General features: G+C 38.8%; 4 protein-coding genes across 7 annotated transcripts in view; 2 read left to right on the top strand and 2 right to left on the bottom strand.

Annotated features, from left to right (window-relative positions):
* The first annotated feature begins 159 nt into the window (after positions 1-159).
* Positions 160-3,818, top strand: LOC134674372 (phosphoglycerate mutase 2-like). Its single transcript, XM_063532435.1, has 5 exons — positions 160-322; positions 391-623; positions 1,193-1,384; positions 1,980-2,052; positions 3,026-3,818. Exons 1-5 carry the CDS (start codon positions 220-222, stop codon positions 3,190-3,192), a joined length of 768 nt encoding a protein of 255 aa, XP_063388505.1. The 5' UTR covers positions 160-219; the 3' UTR covers positions 3,193-3,818.
* On the bottom strand, positions 3,807-14,543 carry LOC134674374 (protein lethal(2)k10201). 2 transcript variants are annotated; one of them, XM_063532437.1, is made up of 4 exons: positions 14,493-14,543; positions 12,666-12,814; positions 11,391-11,589; positions 3,807-4,170 (listed from the first exon to the last, which is right to left on the bottom strand). In XM_063532437.1, exons 2-4 carry the CDS (start codon positions 12,806-12,808, stop codon positions 3,829-3,831), a joined length of 684 nt encoding a protein of 227 aa, XP_063388507.1. In that variant the 5' UTR covers positions 12,809-12,814; positions 14,493-14,543; the 3' UTR covers positions 3,807-3,828. The 2 variants fall into 2 exon arrangements, with proteins under 2 accessions (XP_063388507.1, XP_063388508.1); XM_063532438.1 differs by having other exon boundaries at positions 14,497-14,537.
* On the bottom strand, positions 4,434-11,086 carry LOC134674335 (uncharacterized). 3 transcript variants are annotated; one of them, XM_063532375.1, is made up of 2 exons: positions 9,593-10,414; positions 4,434-4,904 (listed from the first exon to the last, which is right to left on the bottom strand). In XM_063532375.1, the coding sequence occupies exons 1-2, from the start codon at positions 9,696-9,698 to the stop codon at positions 4,648-4,650; spliced, it is 363 nt and encodes a 120-aa protein (XP_063388445.1). In that variant the 5' UTR covers positions 9,699-10,414; the 3' UTR covers positions 4,434-4,647. The 3 variants fall into 3 exon arrangements, with proteins under 3 accessions (XP_063388445.1, XP_063388444.1, XP_063388443.1); XM_063532374.1 differs by adding an exon at positions 10,744-11,086 and having other exon boundaries at positions 4,514-9,707; XM_063532373.1 differs by adding an exon at positions 10,744-11,086 and having other exon boundaries at positions 4,514-10,188.
* The window catches only part of LOC134674353 (nucleoside diphosphate phosphatase ENTPD5), a 27,076-nt gene continuing 26,581 nt past the window's right edge, over positions 14,074-14,568 (top strand). The window contains exon 1 of the mRNA XM_063532405.1: positions 14,074-14,229. Within this exon, the coding sequence (XP_063388475.1) occupies positions 14,206-14,229 (24 nt within the window). The 5' untranslated portion in view covers positions 14,074-14,205. The remainder of the gene's footprint in view (positions 14,230-14,568) is intronic.

Here is a 14,568-nt window from a genome sequence, read left to right on the forward strand (position 1 = left end):
TAGAAACTTTGTAATACAATCTTTGTCTATGGTTTTAAGATTTAACACAATTTTGTACTTTATTGCATTTCATTAAGGTTTACTTTGTATAATACTAGTTCGCACGTTGAACGTCATTGATGAAATGAAGCGAAGGAAGGTCAAAGAGAGGTTATTGGTGTCAGACAGATATTAGAATTTAGATTGAGGGTTTGACCGGTCACAATTTTTTCCGAAACTATGGCTGCAAAATACAAAATTGTTATGATTCGCCATGGCGAAAGTGAGTGGAATCAGAAGAATTTGTTTTGCGGATGGTTCGACGCCGATTTGAGTGATAAGGGTAAGTATAAAGACTTGTAAAGTTTGCTCATTTTATCTTGATGTTCTCTGATTAGATAATTGCCGCAGGTCGCGAGGAGGCCGTGGCCGCCGGCAAGGCGTTGAAAGCCGAGGGTTACACGTTCGACATCGCCCACACGTCGGTGCTGAAGCGAGCCCAGATCACCCTGAACTCGGTGCTGAAAGAGATCAACCAACCAGACCTGCCAGTTAGCAAGACTTGGAGGCTCAACGAGAGGCACTACGGTGGACTCACCGGCCTTAACAAAGCCGAGACCGCAGCCAAATATGGAGAAGCTCAGGTAAATGTTTAGTTCTTGTATGTGTGTGGGTGTCATAGATGTAAGTAAATTGAGGTAGATATGGTACCAGGCGCACGATTGTGAGCCATTAAATATAGGTTCCGGAACCTATATTTAGTTAGTCGTATGGGTGACGCCAACCTGTCAAGTTGTCAAAATCGTTGGATCAAATTTTAGTTTTGTCAACTATGAACGTCACCCGTCTACATAAATAAAAGGTCATTGGTGGGTGTTGTGAATGTGAAATGATTTGATTGGAACATAACTAGTGTGTTCTGGATTTTTACACTCCAATCTGACATCTATTTCAGTGTATACTCCTAGAGTGAAACCAAGCCAAGTTGGCAGCGATTTTTGTAGCACACACTGTGAACATGTTAATTTAAACATCATAATTTTATAGAAGTTTAACTTTTAAAATACCTACTACAAAAACCACAACACCAAGATAAATATAGAGTCACTCCTTATCATCAATTCGTTTAGACCTGATACTGCAATAAATGTGTTCAAAGTAAGAGCAAAATATGACTTTCATGTTGAGTCAACCTTACTTTTTTATAATCCAGGTCCAAATCTGGCGCCGCAGCTTCGACGTACCCCCTCCCCCAATGGAGAAGGATCACCCCTACTATGACACCATCGTGAACGATCCCCGCTACGCTGGTGACCCAAAACCTGAAGAGTTCCCGATGTTTGAGAGTCTCAAGCTCACTATTGAGCGCACACTGCCATACTGGAATGATGTTATTGTGCCACAGGTACTTTAAATTGTTTTTTTTTTATTTAAAGGGGTTTTGTCACGCAGTGACAATGTCACCCCCGTAATGAGATCTAATAATAATAATGATGTAGTAGTGAAGTGGGACACTCCTACAGGCTAATAAAAAAAAAAAGTAGTGAAGTATTACCTACACCACTACATCACATTTAAATATAGTTTGCACATCAACCTGAACTCGCCTGATAGTGGCGATGCCAGGACGATGTTGCAACTACCTATGTTGGTGGTTTTTATAAATGTCATGTCACTCCTCAGCGCCTCATTACGGACACATTCCATCAACACATGACTCAGACAAGATATGTTACTGGATCTTTTCGTAATGCATGGCGCAGTCAAAGAGTGGCCAGAAGATGAATAAAGCTTCCAACGGTACAAGATCACCCTGACCTCTGGTTAGCCGTAATAAAACTTGACAGCGAAATAACTTTGCTGATGATGCTTCGCATTTATATTTCAAAGTATATTGTACTTTTGTTGAAAAACCTTTAAATCCAACATTGTAAGAATGTTTTAATTAATTTCCTTCAGAAAACCTATTGTTAGGCTTATCCATAGTTAATTTTTTTCAGATCAAAGAAGGCAAGAAGATTATCATTGCCGCTCATGGAAACAGCCTTCGAGGCATTGTCAAGCATTTAGATGGTGAGTTAGAAAAAATTTTTAGCTTATTTGAGAAAAACAATCGCAAACGAGAGGTTAATTACAGTTTTATTGCTCCTGTAAATTTATTCTAACTACTTTCAAGATTTAACTTTGAAATCAAAATTCAAAATGCCGCTGTTCCGTTCTTAACGTTTAGTTTTTAAGTAATCAATCAAATTTCCGCGCGCTTCTACCGTTTATCGATGCAAAGCCAATACGCACTTCATAACGATACAATATTGACATTTTAGCCAATAGGATCGTCCGAAACTCTCGGGCGGCACGCTCAGGACGAGCCTCAGCAGCGCCTCTGTTGGCGAAAACGAGAACTACCGAGACGCCGCGCCATGCGGATCGACCGCCATCGATTTAAATCATATTTTGTGTATTAAGCCTCCAAAACTAAGTGTTCTAGTGTTATATCGTGCGTGACAAAAGACCTAAGACTGTTTAACGTACCGCCGGCCGGTGTGTGATAGAAGAAAAGGTGTTGAACGCAAAAGAAGAACCAGTCGTATCCAGAGGATTCCGCCATTGCTGCAGTATCAGGTCAGTCCAGTGCGTGATATCCTTTGGTTATTTTATCGTGTTGTACCGTTTATTACCGGCGAGTATAGATATTTATGCTCGATCCTGAATGTTGTAAATTGGCATTGCATCTCATTCCAAAACCGCGTCATTTTGCAACAGCCGCTATTGATGCCGGCGGTCAATGCCACTGTGCGAGCGGGATAGCAATAAAGTTCAATATACGAATTTCTTCGTGCTTACTTCACCAACGAGTTGCTACTTGTCATTGGTAACAGCTGGAATTTTTTCGGTATCTTTTACCATTTGGACCAGAAAATTAACTTCACTACAGTGCACAGTGTTAACCACAGAATTTTACAATCCCTTCAACAAACCTGATAACCAAAATTTTAAAATACTATACATCAAGAAATATTTGAAAGTTTGACTGTTTTTTATCCAGGTCTTAGCGACGCCGCCATCATGGAACTCAACCTGCCCACGGGCATCCCGTTCGTGTACGAGTTGGATGAGGATATGAAGCCTACGGACTCCATGCAGTTCCTCGGGGACGAGGAAACTGTCAAGAGCGCCATGGCCGCTGTCGCCGCCCAGGGCAAGGCTAAGTAAATCTAGACCTTATTCCTTTTGTATTCGAGTTATGCTCGGGATTTTTTTTTATTGAATGTGATGTGATTTCATTCGAAGTTTAAAAGTGCATTAATTTTTGACGTTTTGAGTTTTTTTTACGTGCAGCATCAAACTGTTTGAGCCTATCGTACTCTTTTAAGGACAATCAACGGAATAATTAGTTCACTATCTGGATTCAAATTACTCAAATGAGATATGTAAAGTTGATGCACTTTTTTATAAGCAGTCAAAAATTACGTCAATAATATTCGTAAATAGTGTAAGGCAATATTCGGCAGAATTCAGGCAAAAGAGTAAATAAGCATGAACTTTTATCATCGAAATTCGCCTGTCATTGATATTTAGATGTTATTCGATAAGACAGGAAATATACAATATAGACATCTCTCTATAATACGTTTTGATTTTGTTTTATGTTTAAATAAGGAATCTCGAATAGTTTGCCATTGCACTGTCAAAATTAATTATTTGAATATATGCTGAAGATTTAATATATCACTGAATATATGCAAGTCATATAAACATGTTGAAATGTAGTAATAAGCTTACTTTTATTTATTTAATAGTAATGATTGTGAGAGTAAAATAAACTGTTATGATGTAAAGTTTGTTTTATTAAGTTGGTAAACTGTCTTTTAAGTCTTTTACAACTTCATCCATGTTTACATCTGTGGTAGTATTTTCTTTTTCTGTAGTAAACTTTTTTCCTGTATATTTAGGAAACGCTTTCTGTTTTCTATTCGTAAACATAAATTGTTTTTGTTCAGCGACTTTATCAACATCCATAGAGCTCTCTTCATTCGGCTTTTTGTTTTTATTCTTTGCTTTAGCCTTTTTATTTTTAGGCTTTTGGTCGAAACGGAAATCTTTGGGCATTTTGTGAACATTAACACAGTGTTCTAGACGTTCTTCTGCATTCATGAATTTTTCTTTGCATTCTTCTATATAACAGCAATACTGAAATCAAAGGTTTAATTTAATATAGTTAACCGCACAAATTAAATGATGAAATACGTAGTAACTAGCCAGTAGGTATATTTTTTAGCCGCTAGCAGATGGCACGAATTTTATTTCCATCCCGTTACTGCGAGTATTTCTCAAAAACTTTGTAATGGTAACAGAATGGAAGTAACCCAAAAAACTATGGATATCTTGGGACACAATTTTCTCCTTTTAGCATTTCGTGATTGAGTAGTGAAGAAGCAGGAGCGAATTCTAGTAGCGGGCGGTGGACTAAGATGGAGAAATAACGCAGGAGTTTTCCAAATTTTTTACTTTTAATGATAAAAAAAACTACATAGTAAAAAAGTACTACATGTAAGTACGTATGCGTTGCTGGTTAGTTGAAGAGTGGGGCGCGGGCCGCGCCCGCGCTTTTGTTGCTGTCGCTGTGTGAGTATGTGTGTCTCATGCATGGCACACATACACTAGGCGTTAACATATTGCCCCCCCAGGAACGAAGCTGTTGTCTTCTACTGGCAGTGGGCATAGGCGGTTGAAGGCACGCCGTATAGTTCCAGACATGGTGAGTACATCGGCCACTCGGGATATTCCATCAGTGCCGGGATAAAGTTGTGTTACTCGACCCAGTAACCATTGGTTTGGAGGCACTCGATCGTCCTTGACAAGCACCATTTCTCCTAATCTGAGTTGTCCTCCGTCTTTGGTCCATTTGTGGCGTTTTTGAAGCTCTGAAATGTATTCATTGTGAAATCGATTCCAGAAATGGGCCTTTAGTCGTTGAATTCGCATGTAGCGTGACAAGGTACAGATAGCAGCAGATTCAGGTGCCTGGGGTGATGGGAGCAACGTGTCTGTTCGTCCGATCAAGAAATGTGAAGGAGTGAGGGCTGAAAGGTCCGAAGGGTTTGAAGATAAGGGAGTGAGGGGTCTTCCGTTCAAAATTGCCTCAGTCATAGTCAAAACGGTATTAAGTTCTTCATAAGTTAAGTTAGTACAAGAAATAATTCGCTTCAAATGATGTTTTACTGACCGAACTGCACTCTCGGCTAAACCGTTGAAATGGGGACTATAAGCTGGTGAAAAATGAAAATTTATTGATAATTTAGATGCATCAGAACTTATTTGATTTGAGGTTTGTTTAAGAAATCGAGATAATTCAGTGCAGGCTCCCACGAAACAACGACCGTTATCAGAGTAAATGTGCGCAGGTTTACCTCTGCGGGCTATGAAACGGTGCAGCGCGGCCATGAATGTTTCACTGGTCAGATCAGTCACAAGTTCAATGTGAATAGCCTTTACGGCCATGCAAACGAAAATACATAAGTAAGCTTTGATTAACTTGCTACCTCTACCCTTTCGGTTCAATATCATTACTGGGCCGGCATAGTCAACAGCCGTGCTAAAGAAGGGATATTCTGCGTGAATCCGAGGTTCAGGAAGATCACCCATCCTTGGCTGTCTAGGTTTACCGGAAAAACGACAACATTTAATACATTTTTGTACAGTTTTTCGAGCCAAATTTCTACCACCAATAACCCATATTTTGTGGCGAGAGTTGGCTAACAGTAGCTGTGGCCCACCGTGCAGTAATAATATGTGGTAATATCTGAACAGTAACATTGCGACGTGGTGTGATGAATGGAGTAGTATGGGATGTTTTGTGTCAAAGTCGTAAAATGAGTTTGACAATCTACCTCCTACCCTTATAAGAGCGTCTTCGGCATTAAAAAACGGGTTCAAATCATTAAATTGATGTTTAACAGGCAACTTATTGTTGCGTTTTAATATATCGTATTCTTTCAAAAATGTTTCACGTTGGGCAAATCTGCATAAAGCATTTAACGAAGAATGAAGCTCGTGAATTTTTAAGTGTCCAGTGAGCTTATTGGTTGGATGCAAGCAGTTGTGTATGAAACGTTGAACATAGGCTACAACGCGCAGTAATTTGTTCCAATTTGAAAACCGTTTAATAAAATCAGATATATAGCTGGAATAATCATTAGTTTGTGTAATTAGTGTGCAATGAGCTTTGAATTCCGGTAACTCACTTTCTTTAGTGTAATTTGGTTGGGCGGGCCATGACGATTCGTCTCCCAATAAGAATGTAGGTCCTGTCCACCATAAAGTGCATGATTCTAACTGTGCAGGTGTTGCACCCCGAGATCCTATGTCTGCTGGGTTCATGTTGGTGGGTACGTAATGCCATTCTGATGCATCAGACCTTTGCAAGATTTCTTGAATTCTATTGTTGACATAAGGTTTAAGCATATGGTTTTTAGATGATTTTATCCACCCTAAAACTATTGTTGAATCACACCAGTAAGTACACCGATTGATCTGTAATCGAAACGATGTTTTAACCTTTTCCACCAATCGAGCGGCTAAAAGGGAACCGTTCAGCTCCATCCTGGGAATAGTTAAAGGCCTCAGTGGAGCTACACGGCTCTTTGCCATTACTAAATGTACTGACGCATGGCCGTCTTTATCTACGGATTTGAGATAAACGCATGCTGAGTAAGCATGGGTGGATGCGTCACCAAATGCCACTATTTCAATGAATGCAGGACAATCACATACCACGCATCTTGGGATCCGAATATTATTTATGGCACTCAGCGAGTTAACGAATTTGCACCAGGCGTCATAAATATCTGAGGGAACCACTTCATCCCAACTAATTTTAGATGCCCATAATTTTTGAAGAATAATTTTAGCTGTGAGCACACATGGATTTATTAAGCCCAGCGGATCAAAAACTTGAGAAATTATGGACAATATGGTTCTCTTGCTAACGTGATTGTTGGTTTTAATGTCAACAGAATACAAAAGTTTGTCTTCTTTACAGGCCCATAATAACCCCAAGGTTTTCGAGTATTCATTGTGGCTAAGATTAAATAAACCATCGCTAGTATTTTCGTTAATTATATTGTTAATTATGTTTGGGTGATTTGAGTACCATTTGCGCAAATAGAATTGACCTTGTTGAAGTTGTTTTATAACCCCTTGACAAATGGCTATTAATTCGTCAGCGGTAGACGCTCCGGTAATGAGGTCATCAACATAAAAATCATGTTGTATGATATCAGACACTATTTTATCATGGCACTCTAGACCTAATTGCTTCAAACACCTTGTGGCCAAATATGGGGCGCTGGAAGTGCCATAGGTAATGGTTTTGAGTTTGTAAAGTTTGAGTTTTTCTTGGGGTTCGAAACGCCATAAGATTTGCTGCAGTTCCTGTTGCTCTGAATTAACATTTACCATTCTATACATTTTGGCAACATCTGCGGTTGCTATGAATTTATGTTGTCGTAATCTTATTAAAATACTTATAAGGTCGTCCTGTACTGTAGGACCAACCATCTGAATCTGGTTAAATGACAATCCCGACGTGGTGACAGCTGATCCGTCAAAAACGACTCTAAGCTTAGTTGTGAGACTAGTTTCGCGAACGACGCCATGATGAGGCAGAATGTATGTATGTCTGTCTGCGTCGGGAGTTGTGTTTTCCTCCATGTGCCCTAAATCAATATATTCTTGCATGAAATCGCAGTACTGTTTTTTAAATGATGGATTTTTACTAAATCGACGTTCCAGTGCTTGAAACCTGCTTAACGCTCGATCGTATGAATCCCCTAGTCTATCAGGAGATTCTTTTAATGGAATAGTAACAATGAACCTTCCGTCAGAATCTCGACGAAGGTTATCTAAAAAATGTTTCTCGCATTGTTGCTCTTCCATTGACATTGCCTTATGTTGAGGTACAGATTCATGCTCAAAAAACTGAGTTAATTGTTCCTGTAGTTGATTGTCATGTGAAACGACCGCGTGATTGCACTGAACTGCATTTAATTGATGAGTTGTTAGTGAACCGCCGCCAACCAACCATCCTAACTTAGTCTTGCACAATACCGGCATATCCTCGCCTTCACCCAAAGGAATAATTTCTGCACCCACTGCAATATTCCAGAAAGTAGAAGCTCCGAGAAGCACATCAACTTCTGACGGGGTATTAAATGTAGGGTCAGCTAACGTAATGTTAGGAGGAATATTTAACACTGCTTCATTAATGCGAACTACAGGTACTTGTCGTGTAACGCGCGAAACGACAAAACATTCTAGATGTGCTTCATATGGTTCTGAAAGGGAGGATATAGTGATCTTGCATTTTTCGGTAAGGCGAGAAGTTTGCTCTCCTAACCCATTAACTGATGACTTGGTGGAGACAGTTGGTAAGTTTAGTTTTTTACTTAAATTTGTACTTATAAAGCATGATGTGCTACAGTTATCCAGTAACGCACGAACTGTATGTTTTTGTCCATTTTGATCTGTGACATGGATTAATGCAGTACACAAAAGCGCACAGTTGTTTTCAACTGCTGATAAGGTAATGTGGTTCCGTGAATCGTCATTGTCGTCACTTTCTCTCTCGCTATGATATTCGTCTGTCTCGGGAGAGCCGACCTCGAGCGACTCCGGTGGCGAGGTATAAAGGGCGATATTGCTGAGCGGCGAGGGTGAAGCTGACGACGATGCATCATGTGAATGTAGTAAGCTATTTAATGGCTTGTTACACAAGCGGCACGGACCAATCCTGCATGCGTTTGCGCTGTGACCTTGACGTAAGCAATTTAAGCATAATTTTAATGACTTAGCTTTTTGCAATCTTACATCAACTGAAAACGATTTAAATTTGAGACAACGATACAGTGCGTGGTTGTTTTTACATAATGGACACACGAATTGACGTTCTGATTGTGGGGATTGAGTGGTAACAATTAGAGATTTATGACGACTGTGTGTGCTGTCACTATGCCGGCGTTTGTTATTGGCATCCTCCATTGTTTCCAATAAATCAGCACGACCTTTGACAAACTCTAAAAAAATTGCCAGAGTGGGCAATGCCGTTAAAGTGCTACGGTGTTCCTCCCACTCCCGCGTAGTGACAGCGTCGAGTTTTTGTGACATTATATATATTATAAGTATGTCCCAGTGTTCAGTGGGCAGTTTAAGAGTTTTTAGAGCCCGTAAGTTCCTGTTAACAGTATCAATAAGGTTACGCAACGCTTTAGGATTCTCTTTGCCTATCTGTTCAAAGTTAAATATAGCTTGCAAGTGATTATTGACTAGAAGTCTCGAGTTATTGAATCTTTCGCAAAGTAAATCCCACGCGACGTCGTAATTTTCAGCCGAGAAGTCAAGCGATCGTACAATCAAAGCAGCGCTTTCTTTTAACGCAGCGCGTAAGTAATGAAATTTGTTTATTTTAGGTATCGATTCATCTAAATGTATCAGTGAGTTAAAAGTGTCATGAAATTCCAGCCAGTCTTGATACTGTCCCGAAAAGGTAGGTAAATGTATTGTAGGGAGCTTAATATTTGGCCTTCCTTGATGCACACAAGAACCTGAGACTGACCTGGACTCCGGCGCGGGACCCGCTGAGTTCCCGCTCCTCGCCAATACCTCTCGAGCGAGCGCGACTGCACCGAAGTATCTCGACTCAAAGGTTTCACGCTCAGCATACTGCTCGTCTGGAATTTCACATGAATTTTCTATGTCAGATTGCACAGAATCATAATCGGAATAAATCTCTTCAATTTTTGTCAAGCGAATATTTAGTTCACTGATCTGCAGTCTGTTTAAATTAGGACAACTGTTAAGAGGATTTAAATATGTTAAGAATTGAGTAACTTTCGTTTTAAATGTAGCTCGCTGCTTAATTAATGTTTTGATATCAGTTTCGTTCATGATTTACACAGATAATTAATTTAAGTACTTACAAAGTTTATTGTAACGCTGTAATCAAGAAAGTTAAGCGAAAATTAGTAGCAAATAATAAAGAAATACTTGGGATACTTAAATGTTGTTTATAACGAAGCGTAATGAGAGTGCAGTTAGGCTAGCGAAGTGCGTAAACAGCTAAGTAGCAAGCAGAGATAAGCCCGGTAGCAGTTGCCGGGCGCCGAGCGCATCGAAGGTCAAGGTCAGCTAGCGCGCGGCGAGATGGATCAGCTGGAATATGCACAGAAATATTGCGATTAACACTTCAGCTATTTTAGGCTTAACACGGTAGGCACAGACCTTTGGGGTCTTATAAGTACCTATACCTATATAACTCCAGATTACACAATCGGAAAATATTATTTATTTAGTTGCAGGATTTATTTTAAAACAAGTAAATACCTATACTAAGAAGCTGGATAGCAAGCGTTTACGATTATTACTTAAGTATTTGGTGTTTAAAGTGTGCGAATAATACGAACGAATTCCTGTATTTGTATCTAACGGCAATTACCAATTAGCAATATGAATTTAAAGTAGATTGGTATGCAATGAACTTGTCTAAACGACTGATTTAGTTAATTAACGTTTAAGGTGCTAACTAACATGGGTTATGTTATATGTAATGAAGTTATGAATCTAATTATGCGATGTGATAGGTAAGAATTCGCGTTTAAGGTGCGAAATAAAAATAATATATGTAAGTGGCTACTTAGGAATGCAGGTGCGTAAACACTAATAAAGAGGGATGCTCGAAACAAAGGGAAAGGATCGGAACAAACTCACATTGACACTACTCCCCAGGTTCTCACTTGTCACTTTCACTTTTACTCCTGTAGTGGCTGTGATTTCTTTCTTTATTTCCAGTTAATGACAATCCCTTGAAACGATGGAATCTTCTGCTCCTTAAAGTGTACGCAGTTTGCAAAATATTGAAATGTAACTCCTTTTCTCGAAATGTCCACGTAACGGTCCGTCTAGTTTGCGCGATCCTTTGTTCTTGTGATCGACGTGTCGATTGACGGTTCTTCTGATTCCGGCTCGAAGGTACCAAATGAAGAAGCAGGAGCGAATTCTAGTAGCGGGCGGTGGACTAAGATGGAGAAATAACGCAGGAGTTTTCCAAATTTTTTACTTTTAATGATAAAAAAAACTACATAGTAAAAAAGTACTACATGTAAGTACGTATGCGTTGCTGGTTAGTTGAAGAGTGGGGCGCGGGCCGCGCCCGCGCTTTTGTTGCTGTCGCTGTGTGAGTATGTGTGTCTCATGCATGGCACACATACACTAGGCGTTAACAAGTAGAAATAGCATATAATTGTTACAGTTCCCCAAATTTATAAAAATAAAAGTGTAGTGTACAACTTTAAATAAAATATCCCATAAATAAACTTAAATAATGTCACATTACACTATGATTCCATATAGCTTACCGATGGTTTCTTAGTAGCCAGCACAGCGAAGAATGAGTCATGCTGTTCCTGTATATGTAAATCTAGAAGATGCGGCGATGGAAGGACTTTCTTGCACTGACTGCACGAGTATCTATGTGAAGTGTTGTAGTGGTTTTCGAATTCTAATAGAGATTCTGTTGAGAACTGGCACCCGGGAATGCTGCATGTGGATTTTATTCTGAAAATATGTAAGCTAATATGATTTTATAACCCAGATAACTATGTACTAGAAATACATTATCGGATAAATTCCGTTAATGCAACTGTCATGGCATATAATGGATATTCGTCGAAATTAAAATTTTCTATGTTCCTCTTACACCAAAAAAACAAATGTGGATTTATTTCAGAATTTTAAATTTTGTTTTAGGGGTCGCTACCGAATTTAGAAAATTTGGATCCTTCATACAAGATGCCAATTTCTGAAATAGCTACCAGTAATCGAGTCTACGTTCAAAGCTAAGTCATTTATGAGCAGCATTAAGCTTGGGGCATATAACTGTCCCCTGAGGTACACTAACATTTATATCTAATTTATCGGAAGTATTATAATTTACAATCACTATTATTATAGATTGTTTCTTAAATAAACCTCAGAAATCTAGATACACAAAGATGCGGGAAAGCAAAACGAAGGAAACTACCTAATACCCTTTGTGTCCTTGTCAAACACCTACGAGATGTCGAAAGAAACTTTTTTGGTAAAATGTTATTTCTTACTAGGGAAACTGCTACTGCTAAGGCGAGTTCGAATCATCCTCCAAATACGATATTCCGAATTATTATCTTTGGGTTTTCCACCAGCATCACTCCTATCAGGTTAGACTATGAGGGCCAAAGGTAAATTATAATTTGTCTAATACTAGCTAGATATCATCAGATCATCACGTTCGGGTTTTTCCCAAATGTTACCATCAAATTGTTACCAGTGTTTACAGCTGGGAATGTTTTCCTCACCTATTGCCACTGGAAATAACTGAGAAAAAGTGCATTTTTCTCAATTAACTGGTGATAAATATTCTGGTGTTTGATAGGTACTGGTGGGAGACGGGTCAAGACAGGGATACGTGGAAAGGGAGGAGGGAGGCCTTTGCCCAGCAGTGGGACACTCTAGGCTCATATATAAATATTCCCAGCTGGGTTAACATCTGGGAATAAGACGATACCTTCCAGTTAAAGCCCAAACAAAAAGCGTATTTTGAACTTCACCGAATATAGCAATACTTACTTACCTAACAAACAGGTAAGACTTACATTTCATGACACAGTTCCTCTTCATCCTCATCTCGTACTCCGAGCCGCGGAAGAGGCGGATCGTCTTTAAACAAGTCGTCGGTGAGCTTCCGTCGACCCACGCCATATTCTTTCAGTTTCTCTATCAGGACCAGTCTGTCCATTGCGATCTGTCATGATTGTGTTAAGCACATGAAAGATGGGGAGTAACGACATCGACATTAATGGGGATTCTTTCATAATTACATTAAGTTTGGCTTGGTTTGCTCGATAGAAGATGAAAATGAAAAACCACAAACCAGCCTGGATATATCCAGGCTCTACTTTAGCACTATTGCTCCACCAAACTGCGGTGTGGATTCACCTTAAGCCAATAACGTAAAATTAAAGTGAATGAAAATTATCAGTCTACACTACATGCAGTAAGTAAGTATATACAAACCGAGCTCCACTATGTCAACTTTGTACCAAGGCCGTTGATGTTTTGATTGAATGATTTCAAGCAGTCAAATTAAGTGCCTATAGGTGGGAGCTGGGAGGAGGGGCAGATACTAGGTACTTTAACCTTGGAAACTAAGACCATTATACATTGACCTTCAATGTAGTGACTTTATACAGTTCGTTTTTTTTAGCATTAGAAAGAACTCCGCAGAAGCAAGCGTGCAGTTTTTATCAGGCTCGTTAATTGTTAATAATTATTGAATTATCTAATGTAGCATGGTCAATACATATAATTTACTTCAAATTGTTACCGCTAAAAGTGCCAGATTCAGAACCACAAGCGAACTTCTGCGAAGTTCTTTCTAATGCTAAAAAAAACGGACTATAGAATAGGTAGGTATTTATAAAAGGTGTTAAATTTATGTTTTTGAAATTATACAGGATGTTTTGTTGTGACTTGTAATAATTTATTGGGTTATGGATCATACTGAACAACTTTTACTATTTATGGGACCAATCACGAAATCGCGAAAAAATTGGCTGTTTTATAGATTTTGGCTAGCCTGATGTTGATATTTTGTATGGGAGGGTCAATGTTTTTTCGCGATTTCCGGGTTGGTTGCATAAGTAGTAAATGTCGCTCAGTAGCTAGGTAGGCACCTAGGACCTATAGGTAAGTATATTCACGCCGTTAATTTTATGAAAGAGAAGCAACCTGTTGGTACATATAATTCTTTTACATTTTTTCAACCTATTTACCTACCTATAATTGTATGATATGGCGTAACTATATATACGTAGGTAGACGCTATAGTTTAATTAGCTGTCAGCTTGGCCCATTATGAGGACATATTTATAAATAATACATAATACAAGATAACGTATCATAACATTACTTCTTCACTTTACATTAGCGATTGTATCCTGCTAGTTCTCCCATCAATGATAAAAAATACCGCGACTCATCGTGACTCTACGATCCAGCCAGACTAGACGATGGTTAATATTACCATTTTCCTTGACAAATAAATTAGTAGTCTAGTAGTCGCTGCGGCAACCGGTGTTAGTGGAATTGTATAACAATAAGTACATCTTTAGTTATTGAACAAACTTCATTGCAATGGCTGATGTACGCAGACGAAAGGTAAGATAAATTCAAATTATTAGTGTTATATAAACAAATCTTTTCTAAATTATTAGTGGCTTTTGTGATAGTGTATAAAATAAACTTAGTTTGGTTACTGGTTCCCATTTCGATTCTCTCAGAAAAGCTTAACATGTGTGTTATTTAAACTTTTCTTTAATTGGTAATTAACTAATTAAGTAGTAATGTTTAACAAAATAATTAACCTTAACCTTCAATTACTTAAAATTTGTAATTACCATTTATGAAATAAAATAAAATACTTACATGCGTCAAGCTGTATTCACACGATGCAGCACAAGCACGTCGCTATCATAAACAAAGTAGAAGAATTTTGAG

This window comes from Cydia fagiglandana, chromosome 20 (genome assembly GCF_963556715.1).
Source record: "Cydia fagiglandana chromosome 20, ilCydFagi1.1, whole genome shotgun sequence".
In the NCBI taxonomy this organism is placed as follows: Eukaryota; Metazoa; Arthropoda; class Insecta; order Lepidoptera; family Tortricidae; genus Cydia; species Cydia fagiglandana.

Excerpts from the sequence above, each read along its gene's own strand:
- LOC134674372 (XM_063532435.1), top strand. The coding sequence starts at position 220 with ATGGCTGCAAAATACAAAATTGTTATGATTCGCCATGGCGAAAGTGAG. Across the intron at positions 624-1,192 it reads CCAAATATGGAGAAGCTCAG|GTCCAAATCTGGCGCCGCAG; the intron begins GTAAATGTTTAG and ends TTTATAATCCAG. Across the intron at positions 2,053-3,025 it reads CATTGTCAAGCATTTAGATG|GTCTTAGCGACGCCGCCATC; the intron begins GTGAGTTAGAAA and ends TTTTTTATCCAG.
- LOC134674335 (XM_063532373.1), bottom strand. The coding sequence starts at position 9,924 with ATGAACGAAACTGATATCAAAACATTAATTAAGCAGCGAGCTACATTT.
- LOC134674374 (XM_063532437.1), bottom strand. The coding sequence starts at position 12,808 with ATGGACAGACTGGTCCTGATAGAGAAACTGAAAGAATATGGCGTGGGT. Across the intron at positions 11,590-12,665 it reads GAGGAACTGTGTCATGAAAT|AATAAAATCCACATGCAGCA; the intron begins GTAAGTCTTACC and ends ACATATTTTCAG. Across the intron at positions 4,171-11,390 it reads TGGCTACTAAGAAACCATCG|TATTGCTGTTATATAGAAGA; the intron begins GTAAGCTATATG and ends CTTTGATTTCAG.